At 43.1% G+C, this 21,443-nt stretch overlaps 1 protein-coding gene across 3 annotated transcripts in view; it reads right to left on the bottom strand.

The window, feature by feature from the left end:
• The window catches only part of PIWIL2 (piwi like RNA-mediated gene silencing 2), a 349,150-nt gene that overhangs the window by 232,400 nt on the left and 95,307 nt on the right, over window positions 1-21,443 (bottom strand). For all 3 annotated transcript variants that reach the window (XM_030202016.1, XM_030202014.1, XM_030202015.1), the window contains exons 8-10: window positions 15,813-15,930; window positions 7,685-7,809; window positions 6,194-6,274 (exon numbers count right to left, since the gene is read on the bottom strand). In XM_030202016.1, coding sequence (XP_030057876.1) covers window positions 6,194-6,274; window positions 7,685-7,809; window positions 15,813-15,930 — 324 coding nt within the window. The remainder of the gene's footprint in view (window positions 1-6,193; window positions 6,275-7,684; window positions 7,810-15,812; window positions 15,931-21,443) is intronic.

Raw genomic sequence — 21,443 nt, 5'->3', positions numbered from 1 at the left:
TACCACTGGGTCCATTGAGCTGATCTTATGTGAAGACGGGCAATGGGAGTCACATGAACTGTGGAGGCCATGTGGCCGAGCAATCTCAACCGAGCTGTGATCTGCCGAGCTGTGATCTGCTGAGACGCCCGCACCTGAGAGACGAGAGCCAGGAGATTGTCGGCTCTCATCTCGGAAAGGTAGGCACAAGCTGTCTGAGAGTCCAGCAGAGCTCCTATGAATTCTAGTTTTTGTACTGGAAGAAGGTGGGACATTGGATAAATTATCACAAACCCTAGTAGCTGCAGGAGTTGAATAGTCATCTGCATTGACTGTAGGGCTCCTGCTTCTGAGGTGTTCTTCACCAGCCAATCATCGAGATAGGGGAACACGTGCACTCCCAGTCTGCGGAGAGCCGCCGCTATGACAGCCAGGCATTTTGTGAATACTCTGGGCGCAGAGGCGAGACCAAAGGGTAGCACACAGTATTAAAAATGCCGTGTCCCCAGACGGAATTGCAGATACTGTCTGTGAGCTGGCAGTATCGGAATGTGAATATAAGCATCCTTTAAGTCCAGGGAGCATAGCCAATCGTTTTCCTGAATCATGGGAAGAAAGGTGCCCAGGGAAAACATCCTGAGCTTTTCTCTGACCAGGTATTTGTTCAGGGCCCTTAGGTCTAGGATGGGACGCATCCCCCATGTTTTCTTTTCCACAAGGAAGTACCTGGAATAGAATCCCAGCCCTTCTTGCCCCGGTGGCATGGGCTCGACCGCATTGGCACTGAGAAGGGCGGAGAGTTCCTCTGCAAGTACCTGCTTGTGTTGGAAGCTGGAGGACTGAGCTCCCGGTGGGCAATTTGGAGGTTTGGAGATCAAATTGAGGGCGTATCCTAGCCGGACTATTTGGAGAACCCACTGGTCGGAGGTTATGAGAGGCCACCTTTGGTGAAAAAATTTTAACCTCCCTCCGACCGGCAGATCGTCCGGCAAGGACACTTTGATGTCGGCTATGCTCAACTGGAGCCAGTCAAAAGCCCGTCCCTTGCTTTTGCTGGGGAGCTGCAGGGGCCTGCTGAGGCGCACGCTGTTGATGAGAACGAGCGCGCTAGGGTTTAGCCTGAGCCGGCTGTCGGGAAGGTGGATTATACCTGCGCTTATTAAAAGCATAGGAGGCGGCGAAACCAGATACAACAATTGTTGACTTGGGAAGCGAGAGAAGCGAAAGAAACACACAAGCGGAAAACACAGTTTCTTAAAATTTGGGGATGGTACTTGGATGGGATGACTCCGAGAGGGAGAAGTCGAATTCTTAACACTTTGCAATATTCATAGTACTAATAGTAGTGGATCAATATACATATAATAGATCAAATAGGGAGGGGGGAGGGATGAGTATATATATGAATATGTTGAGTATATATTGTTGATGTGAAATTTGGATACTGCAAAGATAGAGAACACAGGACTGGAGCTAGAATGTTTAATAATAACAAACAAGAGACAATAGTAGATGATTTCACTTAATTATACAACACTCCAATTCCTAATCAATAACTTTAACATCAGCAAGCAGGGTTCAAGAGGAGTTGGGTGGGGAGGGAGGACGGGGGTGGGGGGGGATATGATAAATGCTGTTGCATAGAGTTGATACTATAATTGGTTGACTGAGATGTAACTGTATATCACTATGTTGTAAAGTAAATTGGTATTGCAAATCTAATAAAAATGTTGAAACATAAAAGCGTAGGAGACATTCCTCTTTCCCCCCAAAAAATCGTCTACCAGTTGAGGTAGATGCTGAAGGCGCCCGGTGGGAGAGCTTGTCGAATGCGGTGTCCTGCTGGTGGAGCTGTTCTACCACCTGTTTGACCCGCTCACCAAAAATAATATCCCCCCGGCAAGGTGTATCCGCCACTCGCTTCTGGACTCTACTGTCTAGGTCAGTGGCACGCAGCCATGAGAGTCTGCACATCACTATACCCTGAGCAGCGACCCTGGATGCAACATCAAAAGTATCGTAAGCACCCCTGGACAGGAATTTACGACACGCCTTCAGCTGCCTGACCACCTCCTGAAACGGCTTGGCTTGCTCAGAAGGGAGCTTGTCCACCAAGTCCGCCGACTGCCGCACATTATTCCGCATGTGAATGCTCGTGTAGAGCTGGTAAGACTGAATTTTGGACATGAGCATAGCAGAATGGTAGGCCTTCCGCCCAAAAGAATCCATAGTTCTAGACTCACGCCCAGGGGGCGCCGAGGCGTAATCCCTAGAACTCTTGGCCTTCTTAAGGGACAAATCCACCACCCCAGAGTCATGAGGCAATTGGGTCTTCATTAACTCTGGGTCCCCGTGGATTCGATACTGGGACTCAATTTTCTTGGGAATGTGGGGAGTAGTTAATGGCTTCTCCCAGTTTGTCAACAATGTCTGCCTAAGGACATTATGAAGAGGAACTGTGGTGGATTCCTTAGGTGGTGATGGATAGTCCAGGACCTCGAACATATCAGCCCTGGGCTCATCCACCGTCTCCACGGGGAAGGGAATGGCCGTAGACATTTCCCGGAGAAATTAAGAGAAGGAAAGACTCTCCGGGGGAGAAAGCTTTCTCTCAGGTGAGGGAGTAGGATCGGAAGGCAGACCACAGGACTCCTCATCCGAGAAATACCTGGTGTCCCTGCTCCGCTTCCCACGAGTCCTCTCCATCGGTATCGGACATGAGTTGGTGAACCTCAGTCCGAAGCCGGGCCCATCTCGATGCAGAGGAAATGTCCTTCATGGCGGTGTCGAGAGGAAGACCCCCGAGCCGCAGGCGATGAAGCTTCCTCCAGCGACGTCGGTGGGGAGTCAACCTGGGTGGTGGCTGATTCAGGTACGCGACAAGCCAACCGCTGCCTCCCTCAACGGTACTGACGGCGCAAGCACCTGCGGTACCGGAACACATGGTACCGACGGCGCAAGCACCGAAGGTACCGGAGATGGTCGCAACAGTTCTCCCAGAATCTCTGGCAGTACGGCCCGGAGGCTCTCGTTCAGAGTAGCTGTAGAAAAAGGCAAAGGAGCCGGTACAGGCGACGACGACAGAACCTGTCTGGGGCTCGGAGTCGGTACCGGGCTGTCCTGGGCAGAGAGCACCAACACCTCCTGAATGGAGGGCGGGCGATCCTCCCGGCGTTGACGCTTTTCGGGTGCCAAAGTCCTTGGCGTCCTGGAGCTCTCAGTACCGTGGCGGGAAGGTGACCGATGGTGATGCTTTTTAGTCTTCGCTCGAAGCACACCAACGGTACCCTCCGGTACCGAAGAGGAAGACGTGGAATCCACACGCCTCCTCAGGGCTGGGTCCAAAGAAGGTCGATCCCGGGGGGGCCTGTAGAACAGGAGTCCTCGAGGCAGGTGGAGACCCGCTCAATGGCTCACTGCCACCAGCATGGGACCTATGGACAGCCCTTACCTGCACTACGGACGTCGATGCAGTCTCGGTACCGACATCGATACCGGCGATGACCTCGATACCGCCGACTCCGTCGATACCGAAGGACCAGACCTGGCTCCGAACAAAATGTTCCACTGAGCCAATCTCGCCGCCTGAGTCCTCTTTTTCAATTGGAGGCACAAAGTACAGGCGTTGGGACGATGACCAGCTCCCAAACACTGAAGACACGAAACGTGTCTGTCAGTTAGCGAGATTGTCCGGTTGCACGACGTGCACTTTTTAAAGCCGCTGGTAGGCTTCGCGGACATGGGCGGAAAAATCACGCCGGTGAGGTCGAACGCAATGGTGTCGGAAAGAAAGGACACCAAAAAAAAAAGAAAAAAGGGGGTCCCGCAAGGGCAGCCCAAAATGGCCACCGAAGAAAAAGAAAGAAAACTTAGGGGAGCAAAGTTCTACGAAAATAAAGGAAAAAACTTTTTTTTTTTTTTTAAACAGAAGATTGCGGAAAGCGAAAAGAGCTGATAAACCGGCAAAAAAACTCACGGGAAGTCCGTAGAACCGCAGCGAGGGGTCTCTGGGGCAGAGAACAGCAACGAAGCAGTATCCCGAGCCGCGGAAAAAACAAGACTGTGAAGCACGCTCACGTTCGGGCAGGAAGACAGTCGCGTATGCGCGATGCGCACGGGAGCGCAAGGCTAGCAAACTCTTTGTTGCTAGGGAGAATTCCGGTTCTAGGGCTGCCGTCGACGTCACCCATCAGTGAGAACAAGCAGCCTGCTTGTTCTCGGAGAATACCTCTACTGTTTAATGTTTAACAGAGTCCATAGCTGCCACTGATTGAAAGCTCTGAACTAACATGTCTTCTTTATGCAAATGATATACAGATTGTGGCTTATATGGGACCAGATCAGGGGCTAATTTTCCACAAGGTGTCCAATGCTTTGCTACCACTGTAGATCAGCCAGAAGAAAATTATTTTATTGTATCCCACATTTTCCCAGCTTATGCGGGCTCAATGTGGCTAACAAAGTTACAAAAATTGGCATCGTAAGAGAAGCTGACGGAAGGGAAAAGAGTGGATAAACTAATAAAATGGGAAAAGAATAAGGGTGTTAAACAGCATTGTTGACTTTGGGGTAGGCTTTGTTAAACAAATGAGTTTTACGCAGTTTTTTTTAAAGTTTGATGATCCGTTGACTCTTTCAAAAGTCTCGGCAAAGCATTCCAGGTTTGCGGACTGATGAATGAGAAGGAAGAGGCGTACATTGTCTCATATTTTAGATGCCTGCATGAAGGATAGTGCAGATTAAGATAAGTTTGAGATGTCACCAAGGAATTTCTCCAAGGCAAATCGATCAAATCACACATGTACACAGGTGCTTCACCGTAAATGATCTTGTGAGTTAAGGCACAGATCTTGAAATCAATACGGTCCTTAATGGGAAGCCAGTGAAGTTTCACACAAAGAGGCTGCGCACTGTCAAAGCAAGACTTACCAAAAAACAGTCTGGCTGCGGTGTTTTGAACCGTCTCTAAATCCAAATACTGTAAGAATTACAGTTTAGACACACAGGGAATTCACATTCTGTCCTGTTATGATGGGCTATCGACTGTCTTGCAAAGATTCCATTAAACCTTGGGTGTATTTTTGGATCCTGGATTTACTTTTGATGTACAAATCACAGCACTATTTTGGTAAGCTTTTGGAAAACTGTCTGTTAAGATGTATACGCAATTTTGTTTGACAGGGCGATATGACCACTTTAAGTCATACTTTTATCACCCATTATTGCAACAGCCTTTACTATGGGTTATCGCAAAAGCACAATCACAACTGCTTTAGAGCACCATGGCATGTTTACTTTTACAGAAAAAGAGTTAGGATCGTAAGAGACCACTGCCGAGATTTTTGCATTGGCTTCTAATTGAATGTCTGGGAGGAGTAGCCTAATGGTTAGTACAGTGGGCTGAGAACCCAGGGAACTGGGTTTAATTCCTACTGCAGCTCCTTGTGACCCTGGGCAAGTCACCTAACCCTCCATTGCCCAGGTACAAAACATATTGTGAACCCACTAGGGACAGAGAAAGTACCTGAATGCAAAATGTAAACCGCTTTGACTGTACTACAGAAAGACGGCATATAAGAATATCTAATAAATTTAAACTTTTGTGCATGGTTCAAAAATCTGTGAATGGAAAAGGACTAGGATATCTCATAGAGAGGTTGTTCACTTTTACTCCCTCACAGTCACTTTAGTTCTTCATTACAAGTGTTATCAGAGTTACCAGGGAAAGACAGATTAAAGTCTACTAATCAGTCTGCATTTACCTACGTGATGCCTTGGTTTGGAACTCAATCTATTTTCTTATATATTTCCACCATTCATGATGTATTGTAAGCCACATTGAGCCTGCAAAGAGGTGGGAAAATGTGGGATACAAATGCAATAAATAAATCCCACTCTCTCTCTCTCTCTCTCTGGCAGGAGAGAGTTTTTAAAAGCTCAGAGAAAGGCCAGTCCTGGGCAATGTGGGTCAATGTATTGTGGTTAAGTGGAGAAATAATATCTTCAAGCTCTGCTTCTTGATAGGCCGGATGTAAAGATTTGTATGCTATTTTCATGCCTTCTTATACTTTGCTTTTATTATTGAGCTACACATTGAACTTACACTGGTAAGACATATACTCAAATGAAATAAATAAAACACACTTAGAAGGTTAGTGCTTATAAAATATGAAAGAAAAGGAGTCCAAAGACCATGGTCATGCAACACACCCACCTGTGCTGCTGCAGCACTGTGGCACTTGTGGGGTCGTAGAAATTTCTCCCAACCAGTTTCATGTCTAAAATTCTCATTACCCTAAAAGAGAGGCCCAGAAGGGTAGTAAAAGAAGTAAGGACATGGATTAAGTGGATTACTTGCACATGCCTGACAGGCTGCAACACACTCAGGAAACTAATCATCCATATTAATTTTAGATTCATTTGGGACTCTAAATATTTACAGCCCACGGCTATAAAATAGCCCCCCCCCCTTAAAAAAATATCAAAAGAAGTTTATAAAAGAGTGCCTAATTAAAGCACCTTTTAAGGTGTCTATGTTAAGGCTATTCCATAAAGACACAGAGAGGCATATTTTCAAAGCACTTAGACATACAAAGTTACATAGCAACCTATAGAACTTTGTAAGTCTAAGTGCTTTGAAAATGAGCCCCACAGGCACCTACTTGTCTTTATAAAATACTAGGATAAGTGGCAGCTATAAAAATTTACACCAGCCCTAGAGCTAATGTCCATGCCAATATTTTCCAGGTACATATATAAATTAGACTATTTTGTGATCAACACCGTACCTCTGCACTCAACCCAAATGTCACTCCCATGCACGCACATCAGCACAGTAGATGCCATTATTTCAAAGGGCATACTTTTGCGTCAGCCTGTACTTTATGAGAGGCCATTTATGCATGCATCAGCACATAAATAACTAAAATAATACCAAAGTGAGTGAGTGCTTTATACACATTTAAAAAATGACTCATGTAATTAAATTAATGACAACAAACTATGAGGAGGATCACGTAAAATTACATTGAACAATAATTAGAATGACATAACCAATGTAAAAACCCATATTTTTGGAGAGGTCTATAGGCACTAGCTCCTTGATTGCCTGCACCTTCAACTAGCTACTGTACTTCCCATTCCCCCTCTCTCTCTTTACAATTGATCATTGTAGTTCCTCCCCTGTTCCTCCTGTGTCAATGTCTGTAGCTTGCTATGTTTTACTTCTGACATGTGCTTTCTCCTCTCCTCCCTTTTCTTTTAGATTGTTAGCCACCTAGACACAAGATTGATGGGCGAGATAGTAAGTCTTTCAATAAACTTGAAACTTGATAAATAAGGAGCATACCAAAGAATGCTGTTTAAAGTATACACGCCCTTAAAAAACTATCCTCCACATACCTGTATTATAAATTAATCACATAACAAGTAAAATGCACCTGACATAATACACATCCTTATCACCAACTAAAACAAACAAAAAAATATATATGAAATTTATACGTACAGGTTGACCTTATTTTAAAACCAGAACTGATTACACCCTGATACAGCACTGAAAAATACAGAGGGTAGGGCTGGACTCTACTGCACCCTTACCACAAAACTAGAGTGCACAGATGAAAAAGGTGCACCAGAGTTTCTTAATCACACTAAGAGGGGGAGAACACAGACCAAAGGGCAGCAGGGCCCTGGGTCTCATTACCTCTTTAATACAACATTATAGAAGGGGATGCATAGGTCTGAGCTGGGCTCCAGGATTTTGGTCATCTGTATCTTAATATTGATGTCAGCCCCATCAGTCTTTCGTTGACTTTTCAAATTAATAACCTGCAAAGTAAGGAAAATAAATACATCAGAAAAACAGTTCAATAGGGCAAGAACCCTTGACATTACATTCTCCTGCTTCTTATTAAAAAAAAAAAACCTTCTATATCACTAAGCTATCATTCTAGACCGTTTATATTCCACACAGGAAATAAATCATCATACATAAAAGAAACAACAAAATACAAGACCGGCCAACAAACAAGACAGTATAAAAATTTAAATCATGAAATATATAGTAAAACAAACTAAATTAAAAATGAAAATAAAACCAGAGTGTAACTTATGCTGATTTAGCTAAGCTGGAAAAGCCTGAAGGAACAAATAGGTCTTTAAACTGTTTCCAAACTTCATCAGATCCAACTCTACTTGAAGACAATTTCAGAGAAAGCATGTGAACAAAGCAAGGCCTGCCTGGAGGACTTTTGAGCATATAAAGTCAAGCCTTGATCATCTTTTGTAAATGTGTCAGCACATAGCCAGTATTGGAATCTTGTAACTGAAGTGAAGCCAAACTATGAATAGCAATACTCGGATTCAAGAAATCATGCTATCATAAAACCAGTTGTCGCTTTTAAGATTATTTGAGCTCAGAAGTGGGAGGTATTGTTCTTGTTTGGATTGTCAGGCTTTTGAATTAGTCGAACATTCAGAGTGTGTACACTAATTCATCTTTTTCCTCCCAACAGTAACATACTACTGGTGTTACCCAAAGCTCTGCTTTAGTGCCAGCATTATTAAATCTGTTATTCAGTCATTAGAAGTTCTTTCCTATTGGTGGATGAAATTCAGCTATGTCCATTGGGGAACCCAATGCTCTTATCTTCAGCTCTTGATCTGTCACGTATTGCTCAGTGGCTTGAAATTAATCATATCAAGCTTAATCTTGAAAAATGTGTCATAATGTGGATTATCAAGCAGCAATTCACACCACCTTTAGCATCTAAAATAGATGGTTATATATAGACTCTTCAACCTTCGCTTTGGATTTTAGAAGTCATTCTTTGATTTACAAATTTCTTCATTAAGAGTTTATTTTATGCTTTTCAACAGATTAGATCACTTAGATCTTTGTTAGATAAGGATGCTCTACTTATATTAATTCCCTCTTTGATGACTACTATAGATTACTACTGATTTTCTAGAGCGTAAAATTCAAGTTACTTGTTCTTGAATTTAAGGCAATGAAGACCCAGACAACTGAAGCAGTTTTTAATGTATTGATGCCAAACATTCCATTGCATACATTGGGGGTCTTTTACTAAGGCGCGCTCACATTTTTAGCATGCACTAAAATTGGGCGCACGCTAAACGTTAGAGATGCCCATAGGAATGCATTAGCATCTCTAACGTTTAGCGTGCACCTATTTTTAGCGTGCGTTAAAAACATTAAGCGCGGCTTAGTAAAAGACCCCCATTATATTCTCAGGATGATAACGTTTTTATTCCACCACCAATCAGAGCACATCGTGAAATTACCCACAACATCTCAATCTACAGTTTAACCCTATTACTTTGGAACTCAATTCCAAAATATCTTTGAAAGGAGGTTTCTCTAGGTCTTAAGGCCTGTTATTTCTCCCACGTTTTGAGAGAGTGAGTGCCTCCATTGAATAAGTGGAGGCGGGAGGGGTCTGTGGCGGGACATCTAGATTTTACTTTCTTTTTCCTGGCTATCTCATTAGATTTGTTTTTGACTGTAAACCACTCTGACAGATGGTGTATATAGATTTGAAATAATTAAAATGTTAGAAAGACTGAAGCCATAGGAGGTGGTGAGCAACAGGGAATAAGCTTGAACTAGTGAAGGAATGGGAGGTGGACAAAAGGGCTGGAGAGTGAGTACAAAGAATGGAAATGGAGGATTAGGGCATGGGTGAAAGAATGGGAACCAGAAGCTGAAGAAAGGGTGACAATTAGGTGAAAAGGAGTTTTAGGGGGATGGAATGAGAGAAAGAAAGAAGGCACGGGAAGGGTGGTGAGACTGGAAGATAAAAAGCTAGTAGATGAGAGATGAATACAAGAGAGGTTGTAAACAGTAGAAAGGACACAAGGGAAGATTGATGCACAGCTAGGTTGGGGACAGGTGAGGGAGGGAGCCAGAGAAGAAGCAACAGCTGAGAGAGAAAAGACAGAGATCTTCAACTTTTTTTTAGCAAGCATAATAGCAAGATGATGTCTAACTTGAAGATATTTAACAAGGCTGTCAAAGCCTGGTTGTTTCACATGCCCTTTGGTTGGCCTTCTGTCACTGGATCCTTCAGGCTCCTTACCTCCTTTAACCTCTCCAGTTCTCCCAATCTACCTCTACTTCCCCTCTCAGCTCCTCTCTCACTGCCTGATTCCTCTTTCTACAAAGTTCTTCTCTCAGTGACCTTCCTCTCCTTCTTTCCCTTGATTTTATCGTAAATTTGTTGTATTCTGTATGACTGGAAGCATATTAAATTGATGCAAATTGTCAGGTTCTCAGGTTCAGAGCCCGTGGGGACGGGCCCTGGAGCAAACATGAGTCCTTGGGCTGCTGATGAGGAGCAACAGCAGCAGGCAAAACCCACAGGCAAGGACTGCAGGCACCGCCCAGCAAGCCGGAACACATGGACTGGAACCCCCTGGACTGGAGGACACCAGACTGGAACACACTGGACTGGAGTACACCAGACTGGTCTGTACTGGACTGGAACATACCGGACCGGAACACACTGGACTGGAGTACACCGGACTGGTTCACACCAGACTGGAGCACACAGGACTGGAACACTCTGAACTGGAGTACACCGGACTGGTCCGCACAGCTTCACCTGCACTTAGCCACTGACCCCCCAGGAGTTGAGCTCCTGAGTTCGAGCGGTCGGCAGGACTTACCGGATGCAGGATAACATAGGGACCAGGATACTAGAACAAGCTTGGAACAGGAGTGCTCCTAGGTACTGCACAAACAGAAGTGCTCCTAAGCACTAAACTAACAGAAGTGCTCCTAAGCACTAAACTAACAGAAGTGCTCCTAACAGTAACCCAACAGAAGTGCTCCTAACAGTAATCCAACAGAAGAGCTCCTAACAGTAAACCAACAGATGTGCTCCTAAGCACTAAACTAACACAAGAACTCCTAAGCACTACTCTAACAGAAGTGCTACTAAGCACTACACTAACAGAAGTACTACTAAGCACTAAAAGGGAAAGCAGGGAAGCCACAAGGAGAAAGCAGGGAAGCTAAACACAAAAACTAATAAAAGTGCCCCTAAGCACCACGCTATAGCAGTGCTCCACCGCACCAAACTAACACAGGTGCCCCTAAGCACCAAAAGGGAAAGCAGGGGAGCCACAAGGGAAAAGCAGGAAAGCTAAACACAAGACAAAAGTGCACACTGCACCCACACTAACCTGGACCTTAGCAAATGCAAGCAGGGAAGCTAGACAAAGTCAGAAGTGCACACTGCACCACCCTACCTAAAGCAAACGCAAACGTTGCAAAGGCCCTGAAGGGAAGAACACCACTTCCTTATCAAGGCCCTGCCTGATGATGTCACAACTACCAGACACAGGCAGCCAGCACACTGAAACCCAGAGAGGCTTAACCCACACAGCTGCCATATAGTGAAGCAATTAGAATCATGCTGCTGGAAGCAGCCAGCACAGAGAGACAGAGCTAGCTCAGAAGGGACAGACAGAGGAAACAGATGCCAGCACAGAAGCTGACCCCCAGAAATAAGGTAAGTCTGGTGGGGGGGGGGGGGGGGGGGGTCGGCCACAATCATGACACAAATAAATAGTCATTTTCTATTTTGTTTTGTAACAGATATTTAGAAATAATTACTAACTCCTAAGCTGATACTGAACAGGAATCAAACTGAAATTTTGAGGTACAGGCAATTGTGCCCAGTATTACACATACTTTATGTTCCCTGCTGTTTCACTGGTCCAGATACTAACACTGAACTGAGAATATTTAGAGACTATTTTTAGTCAACAAATGTGGCTATGTGTTTTAATAAAATACTAGCCCGAATCCTGCAGAAATAAGTCCTAAATATTATGCGTGCTGAGAGCAGGTATAAATGTCCACATAATATATGCAATATATGCACATAAATTATGGCTCCATCCCCGAGAACACTTACTGTACATGTTGGCTTGCACTGTGCATACTTTTAGGTGTGACCTAATTTTATAACAGCCCACTTAGAAAATAGTTTATAAAATTATCCTCTTGTGAGACAATGCATTTTCCCTTCCTCTATTAGCAAAGGCAGGCAAATCTGTGTGAAGGACTTGAAGAAAGTCATGATGAAATGTTTCTTGGTAGGCTGGCAAAGAGTATGTGGGCAGAAGGGGGATAAGAAAAGATGTATATGAGAAAGGGGAGAGAGAAAGAAGAGAAGAAAGAAAAAAATATATATATATACACACACACACATCTTTTCTTATCCACATTCTGCCCACATACCCTTTGCCAGCCTACCAAGAAACACTTCATGGGTCAGACAAAAGATCCATTAAGACCACCATCCTGTCTGACAGTGGCCAATTCAGCTTACTAGGGAATACACCAGTTCTTGTTACACCAGTTGAAATTAAGAAAGGCCAAAAACAAAAAAGATATCCAGTGATAATACTTACACCATGAACACACACCCCAGTAAATTGAAAAAATAATAGTTCATTTGGATTTAGCACTCGCCTTTTTGGTGATAATTCAAGTAGAGTTGCACAGGGACAGAAATTTCACCCATCCTTGCCCATCCCCAATGAAATCTAACTCATACCCACCCATACCCACTAAGATCCATTCCATCCCCACCTATACCTGCAAGAGTCGACACTATTACTTGCTCACAGCTCTGTGTTTCCTCCCAACCCCAACAGCCTCCCATGTTTTTTTCAGATGGCATTTTCTATTCAACCAATGAGTGTTCCAGGCCTCAATCTGGTGCGGCTGCTTCTCTGGACATTCCAAGCCTCATTCTGACACTTCAATTACTTCTCTCTGAATGTTCCAATCTTAATTCTGGTGCTCCCATTGCCTCTCTCAATGCATTCCAAGCTTCATTCAGGAGTCACCACAGATTTTCACTACACTCCAGCGGAACTTCATCCATCCCATCAGGAATCCTGTGGATTCTGCAGAATTTGTACAGTCCCTATACCCATGCATCTCTCTAAGTTCAAGCCAAGTTACACTCAGATAAAGTAGGTATTTCTCCATCCCCAGAGGGTTTATAATCTAAGGGCTAGATTTACTAACATGTATAATGTATTAATGAGTGTTATTCCAAATTAATAGGGGTCCAGTCAATTCAAACCCTTGAGGCAGCATTAGGTGAAAACAAGGGGCCCTTGACTGGTGAATACTCAACTGGACTGCACACGGATAAGTATATTTTGCAGTGAAGTTTTGTATTTTTGATATAATGATATGTGCACTGTTGAACACTAAGTTTGAATGTTTTTGGATTTTGATATTGTGCAGTCTAAGTGGGACATCACATTTAATTAGATGTTCTGTAAGTCAAGAGACATATTCTTTAATGATAATTTTCAAGAGGAGTTTTTTTAGCTGCATAGATTAGTCTCTCTCTCCCACTTTTTTGAGTGCAGGTTTCTTGTTTGGATGGGTAAGACCACTGAATAGATAGTTACATATGTTGCCCTATTTCCTATATAAAGGCATAAACAGGAAGTTGCATCAGAAAAAGCAGGATGCGGCACAGGGAAGGTCCCAGAGTGCATGTGAGAATCGCTGCTGGGTGGCCCAAAAACGTAAGCTGCAAGCACTGCGGCGGCCAAGAAGGAAGGAGCAGCGATCCCGGACCTGCGGGAGGGAAAGCAGTGAAGATGCTGGTTTGTGGGTGGCCAGGGTGAGTTTTGAAACCAAAAGAGAACAAGGAGTGGATTCAGAACATGCTAAAATAATATGTGAATGAAATCAGTCTTCACTGACAGGACCCGACATGGGCGCCATGTTTCGGCTTGGCAGCCTGCATCAGGAGTCTAAACACAACACATATCGGTGCTGTAGTAAAGGGGGGCCTTGGGGGCCTGGTCCCCCTCACCTTTAGCTTGGGACCCTTCTGCCTTCATGGCTGGCAGGGAAGCAAAGCCCTGCCAGCCGAAGATGTTGCCTACCCGAGTCATGCCCACAGTGGCACTTAATTCACTCAGGCTCACTTCGGCCGTCTCTCTTGCACTTGCTCAGTTCAGGTCTAACTGAGCATGTACAGGAGAGCCAGCATTAGCATCCAAAGCACACCTGACTGAATTATGTGCAACTGCAACCCAGGTGGGAGATGTCTTCGGCTGGTGGAACTTGGTATCCCTGCCAGCAAAGGCAATATTGCTGCAGGTGGCAGGAGGGTGAAAGAATATTGTGACCTCCCCAGTCCATTTTTAGGATCCCCCAAAATAGACTTTTAGCTATGCCCCTAACAAATATAATGTAAATAGATGCTCACATTAAGAAACTTCAATGAGTCCAGATATCTAAAATAACATATACATGCATTATAAACAGTTTAAAGTATAAAATGAAAGACCAGTAAAATATGATCATACATTAAAAAAAACCTAAATAACTGAAACCTATATATAAAAATAATTTACATAATATGAATAAAAATACTATCACCTGGATTCTATATAGCACGCCTAGAGATCCGCACCAAAATCCAAGCAAATTTTGTAACAGCGCACATAACTTAATTGGCTTAACAAGCTAATCAGCATTGATAACAGCACTTAACAAGCAATAAGCACTAATTGGTAATAATTAGAATTTACATGAACTCGCTAAGCATATTCTGTAATGAACTGCACCTAAATTCTAACTCATGCAGTTCAAAAGGGGTGTGGCTATGGGCAGGGAAATGGGAGTTTCATGGTTTGTATAGAATATGGCCCAAAGCATGTAAATATATGCACAGGGATTTACGCCACGTTTTCGTTGATGTAAATGGAAGTGCATAGTTTGAGGTGCTTGGATATCAACTATGCATACTCTATATACTGGGCCTAAATCTAGGCGCCGCTTATAGAATAGGCTTAGGTGGAAATGTTTACCATGAAGATTTTTTTAGGCGCTTTATATAGAATCTGCCCCTATATGTGTGAATATATATAAAATATAATATACACATAAAAAATGACCCATACAATTAAATTAATAACAAACTACATTGAACAATAAATAGAACAATAATATAAATGAGTAAACCTATCAAAGAATGATGTTCTCTGTATCCCTACCTTGGCAACATAAACTCATGTTTAAAGTTATTATGCTTTTCCTGCCTTAGGCATTTACTGATTGGTTTTGTCTTCTGTGCAATACCTGCAAACTGTATCAGCTGAAATTTTTAGTTATTTAAGGTGTTTTTCTTTTTTTTTTTTTTTTTTACATATGGTCATATTTTACTGATCTTTCATTTTATACTTTAAACGTTTTATAATGCATTTCTGTTATTTTAGATATCTGGACTCATTTAAGTTTCTCAATGTGAGCATCTAATTGCATTATTTATATGTACTGTTTTTAGATTCCTGATGCAAGCTGCCAAGCCGAAACACAGCGCCTGTGTCGGATCCTGTCAATAAAGACTGATTTCATTCACACATTATTTCAGTGTGTTCTGACTTCATTTCTTGTTCTCTTTTGGTTTCAAAACTTTGTCAGCATATGTCAACTGTTGTCTGCTTTAAGGCCCATAGTGAAAAGTAGATTATCAAACTTAAGGATACAAATAAGTAGCTACGACAGTGGAAGGTAAAATCATTTCCCTAGGATAAGAGACACATCTCTGGCAAAAGTAAAAATTTGCCACTCTGATTACTAGGCCACTCTTGCACTCCAGTCTCCCTTTTTTGCAAGAGATATACTTGCTTGAAGCATTGTCAGGTGGAGAACCCTCCTCAACAGTGCATTATCCTTCTGCTTGGGGAAAAGAGGCATTCATCTGTTGCAGTGACTCCAGACACTGCATTATCTTAGTGCAGTTTTGTGGGGTTTACTGTACCTGCTCCAGCTTGATTGGAAGGTAGAGGATTGATCCATCAAAAGCAGTCACATCACCAGTCACTGACCTGTGCTCTTTCATCATCCCAAACCTCATACTCTTGCATTCCACATTAGGACTGCAGGACAAAAAGAAACAATGATCATCATAATACTGAAATCCTGTTCCGCCCCTCACCCCCATCTAAACACACTGTACTATTTATACTATCATGTCCAATGGCACATCACAAAAGATTCAGTGTGTGAACATTTGAGAAAAAAGTCTGATTTCTGTGTTACACAAACACTGTCAATCAGTGTTAGGAACAGGCAGAATAGCTCCATCTGAGGGTGGTTGCCTTCTAACCTGAAGGTCACAGGTTCAGGGCTGGCCTGTGCATGATAGCCATTAACACTGAGAAAAAATGCTGAAATTTATGGATCAAAAACAGTGATGGAAGAAAAACATGTGGGATAAGGTGGCAGGTACAACACTAACCTCCACACTGGACTTTACTATGTTACCATTAGGGGTAGGGCTGGAGAACAGGAGATGGGCACTACACATGCTGAGAGAGGAGCAGGATGAAAAGAATTCTTAGTAAGAAGAAAAACTGGAGGGGTGAGGGGCCAGTCATATGGACTTATAATTTTATTGTAATTAATTATCACTGATCTCAGACTACTTGGAGACTTGTCAACTTACTGGAATACTGGAAAGAATTAGACAAAAGGGGTTGAAAATGTCCGTCTCTCTATTTGTCTGGGGCCTAAATAACTCTCTGAAAACATAACAGAATGGGACCAAATTAGGCATTTAGGGAATTGTTCCTTTCAAACCGTTTTCCATTCTCTCCCAGCCACAGACACACAAAGAAACATCACAGATATATACTTGGGGACATACATAGACATATGTGCACACATATAAACATATAACCACAAGGATCACCGCTCTCACCCATATTATTCAACCTAATGATGACACCACTGGCTAAATCTCTACCCAAACAAGGCCTCAATCCATTTCTCTACGCAGATTACATCACCATCTATATTCCCTTCAAACAGAACCCCACAGGTATCACCCAGGAAATAATAAACAGCATGACCATCTGGGAATCCTGGGCATTGGCATTCAAGTTAAAACTCAATAGAGATAAAACCCAATGTCTCATTCTCTCGTCCCAATACAATAATGTTCCCCCCTCGGCAATTAATGCACATGCTTCATCCCTCCCAATCTCAGACCATTTGAAAATCTTAGGCATAATAATTGACTGCAACCTAACACTAGAAAGCCAAGCTAAGAACATGACCAAGAAAATGTTCCACACTATGTGGAAGCTCAAACGTATAAAACCTTACTTTCCCAGGGATCCATTCCGCAACATGATCCAAACCACGTAGACTACTCAATAGTATTTACGTAGGCTGCAAGATCAAATCATAAGAAAACTACAGACAGCACAAAACACGACTGCCAGACTAATCTTTGGAAAAACATGCTTTGAAAGCGCGAAACCCTTCCTAAGAAGCTTACATTGGCTTCCTATTAACGCTCGCATAACTTTCAAAATATGCACAATAGTCCACAGAATCATCTACAGATTCGCACCAGATTACATGACGGAATTTACGATCTACCAATAAGAAACGTGACTAGAACAGCAAGAACATACCTAACACTTCACTACTCCAATTGCAACGGTATAAAAATACAAATCTTCACATGCCGCCAGCCTCTCGTTTATAGGCACTCAAATTTGGAACTCACTACCCAAAGACATGAAACTCAAAGAAAGCTACCTACAGTTCAGAAAAAAAACAGAAAACACATCTTTTCAAGAAGTCTTTCCCCCCTGGATCTGCCTAATCTCACACCACCATACATCACGAAAAGTTCAGAAATGGAAAACAATATTAACCTCTCTCACAATATGCTAATATATCAACCTAAGCATTTACATAGTAGATGACGGCAGAAAAAGACCTGCATGGTCCATCCAGTCTGCCCAAGACAAACACATATGTGTATACCTTACCTTGAATTTGTACCTGTCCTTTTCAGGGCACAGACCATATAAGTCTGCCCAGCAGTATTTCCCGCCTCCCAACCACCAGTCCCGCCTCCCATCACCGGCTCTGGTACAGACCGTATAAGTCTGCCCTCCCCTATCCTCGCCTCCCAACCACCACCCCCTCTTCCCCCCAACTGCTCCGCCACCCAATTTCAGCTGAGCTTCTGAGGATCCATTCCTTCTGCACAGGATTCCTCTATGCATATCCCATTCTGAGGATCCATTCCTTCTGCACAGGATTCCTCTATGCATATCCCAAACATGCGTAGGATATGCATAGAGGAATCCTGTGCAGAAGGAATGGATCCTCAGAAGCTCAGCTGAAATTGGGTGGCGGAGCAGTTGGGGGGAAGAGGGGATGGTGGTTGGTTTTCTTGGAAAACAATATTAACCTCTCTCACAATATGCTAATTTATTGTACTTCTGTAATATGTACTAGACTTCTACAAATCTAAATTTTGTAACCGCCTTTTTAGCCATATGTAAGCCACATTGAACCTGACATATGGTGGGAAAATGTGGGATACAAATGCAATAAATAAAAGCAAAAAAATATACACAGACAAAGATACACCAGAAATACAGAGGGATTGAAAATGATTCCATGAGGCATGCTCTGCATGCTTTTCTTACCATTCATACCCCTTTCCCCACTGCCATAATCCTATCCCTGCTGGGATGGCTCAGTGATTCCGATGTACATTTTTTTCCTTATTGTAAATTTTACCATCATACCTAGTGAATGAACCGCATATAAACGGTTTTATTGAGTGGTATAGCTTTGTTAATGGTTGTTATGTACAGTGACACCTAGGGACTGAACTGTACAGCTTGCTACTTAGTTGCTATGTGTTTGGCCTCTTAGTGGTAGAAAAAAATGGTAATACCTGTTGTCATGGTACAGAGGCGCCCTATGATTTGAATGTAAACTGCATCCTTTGAATTTTGTTGGCAGTGGCTACAAGTTTTATCACACTTTGTTTCATTTTATTATTTTTTCCAACACAATGAATACTTGGGAACCACACCATTTAAACTATCCCTCCTGGGCAGTCACAAACAGAGAAACATGACTATACACATATACACGAACACATAAATTGATATAAACACACGTGAACGCAGATGCACACACATGCAGAGAGGTTGGAAATAATTCCTGGAGTTACAAGCTTTTCCCATTTGTCTGTATTTACCAGTTACACAATCCTTGTTCTCAGCTTTCTCCGTGAATAAACCTATTTTGGCTTTTACATTTGTGGATTTAGTCTGGTCTTTCTGGACAGCTTCCGCTCATCTTTGTTTTACTTTTGTCGTTTTGCGGGAGACCTTGGACTCTCCTTTGTGTTGTTGTTTACCAGTTACACAACAGGAATTTTGGCATAAAGGTTTATTCACGGAGAAAGCTGAGAACAAGGATTGCAACAGAGAAGTTGGTGCCTAAAATCATTTCATAAAGGATTGATTTACAACCTAATTACACCATAAAGCAGCTATTCCAAAATATCCCAGAGTAGGAGAGCACTAGATATTTTGCCAGCCAAGAATCAGCTTCAATAGTCGGTCATGCCCAGCAGAAACAATGCCTGCCTGACAGATGTTTACAGAGCTAGTCCAAGCTGACTTTTATAGACCACGGTTTCCTAAACTAAGTGACTCCGTAATCCAGAGCTTCCGAAACTGTGGGTAACGACCTGGGCAGGTGCTATATATGACTGTTACTGTCCTGCGCCAGCCGGGGGTCATGCGCTTTCGGCAGTGATGCCAATTGGGGTTGAGGCCGCCAAAAGATTTTTGAGTACTACCATAATTAGTCGAGTTTTTCAAGGTACCAAAAATGAATATGCATGAGATAAAGATGGAAAATTAGTTCTTACCCAATAATTTTCTTTACTCTAGTCCCGAAGGATCAGTCCGGACTAATGGGTTTGCCCATCTGCCAGCAGGTGGAGATAGAGAACGCTAATGAGCTGTGCCATACCAGCACCTATGCATTAGAACTCAGCCTGTATTTGATAGTTAAGAAGTGAAAATTGAGTGACTCATTGCAAAAAAAAAAAAAAAACTCCACCCTCTAAATAATCTAAAGAATGTAAGAACAATTTATGTTTAAATCTTCTTTATTGACAATAATATGAGTACAAGTATATTCAGAGTTCAAAAGGGAACAAAACTCAAGTACAGAAAATTGTCAAACAATCCAAAAATTGTCAAGAACTTTTCTTTTTCTTCATCCCTCCACCACCAACCCAGACCCACCCCATCCCTCTACAACCTAATCCAAACCCACATTACTTCTAGTCCCAAATTACTTGGGAACTATCACATGAACTCCCTCTGCCAAACCCACTCCCACAGAAAAACACGCAAAACCAGAAAGTACAGACAAAAGCCACATAGCCCAGCATCCAACAAATTGTTCCACAAGAAGAAAACCAGAAATGGGGGGGGGGGGGGGGGGGGGGGGGGAACCTGTCCGGCTGTCATGTGGGGTCAAAAGATTTTTAAAAATACACAATAAGGGGGGTCACGTGACGCTATGAGCAGGAGTGGAAGCTAGCTGAATCGCTCCTGCCTTCTCCTCAAAAATCTGTGCAAAATATCGCTACAAAAGGGACTAACAACCTGTCATTCGAGAGAGAAAACTAGCCGAATTCATAGTGGACACAACGAGTGGATAGAGATACGGCAATGGCGACTAAAAATACAAGAAAAGAGAAAGAAAAGATTCGTCCAGCTGAAGACAAAATGGCGGCGCCGGCGAGCCCGGGAACGTCGGCGGTGGGGTCCGCCTGGGCCGCCGAGATTGTGGGAGAAGTCACACAAGCACTAGAAGTAAATTTGGATAAAAAATTGAATTCCCTGGACATTAAATTGGAATCTCTCAACAACAGCATAAATCAAATACAATTGGATATGGCGCAATATCAACAGCGGGCCAGTGATACAGAAGACCGAGTTAGTGTCCTAGAAGCGGAGGTAACCCAATTGAAGAAAACACTCACCTCCTATGATGACAAACTTGAAGACCTAGAAAATAGGTCGAGGAGGAACAATCTCCGAATTGTGGGATTGACCGAAGGGCAAGGAGATCGCGAACTCAGCAAATACTTCGAAATGTGGTTCACAGCAGAACTGGAGTTGCCGGAGACGCTGGGGCCGCTTAGAATCGAGCGAGCACATCGACTGGGGCCGAAGAACGCGACGGAGGGAAGACCACGTGTACTCATCTGCAAAATTCTTAATTTCAATCATAAGAACGCCATTTTGCAAGCCCTGCGCAATGGAAAAGAATTATACAGCGGAAACCGCAAAGTTCTTTGTTTTCAAGGTTTTCCCCGGTATGCTCAGCACTGGTTAATAAGAAGATTAAATTTGCGCTATTGTATCCCGCGAAGCTGAGAATAATCCATTCTTCGGGCACGAAGTTGTTCGCCACTGTGGAAGAAGCAAAACTATTTGTGCAGCAGTTGGAAGAGAGACCGGAACCTTGAGATTGAAAGGATTGCATTGCAGAAGTAAGGCATTTTTCAACTGACTTTGCCAAATAATTGAGATCACTTACAATG

This window comes from Microcaecilia unicolor, chromosome 4, assembly GCF_901765095.1.
Source record: "Microcaecilia unicolor chromosome 4, aMicUni1.1, whole genome shotgun sequence".
Taxonomy (NCBI): Eukaryota; Metazoa; Chordata; class Amphibia; order Gymnophiona; family Siphonopidae; genus Microcaecilia; species Microcaecilia unicolor.
Note: the sequence above shows the minus strand (reverse complement) of the source record. Positions and strands in the feature narration are given on the sequence as shown.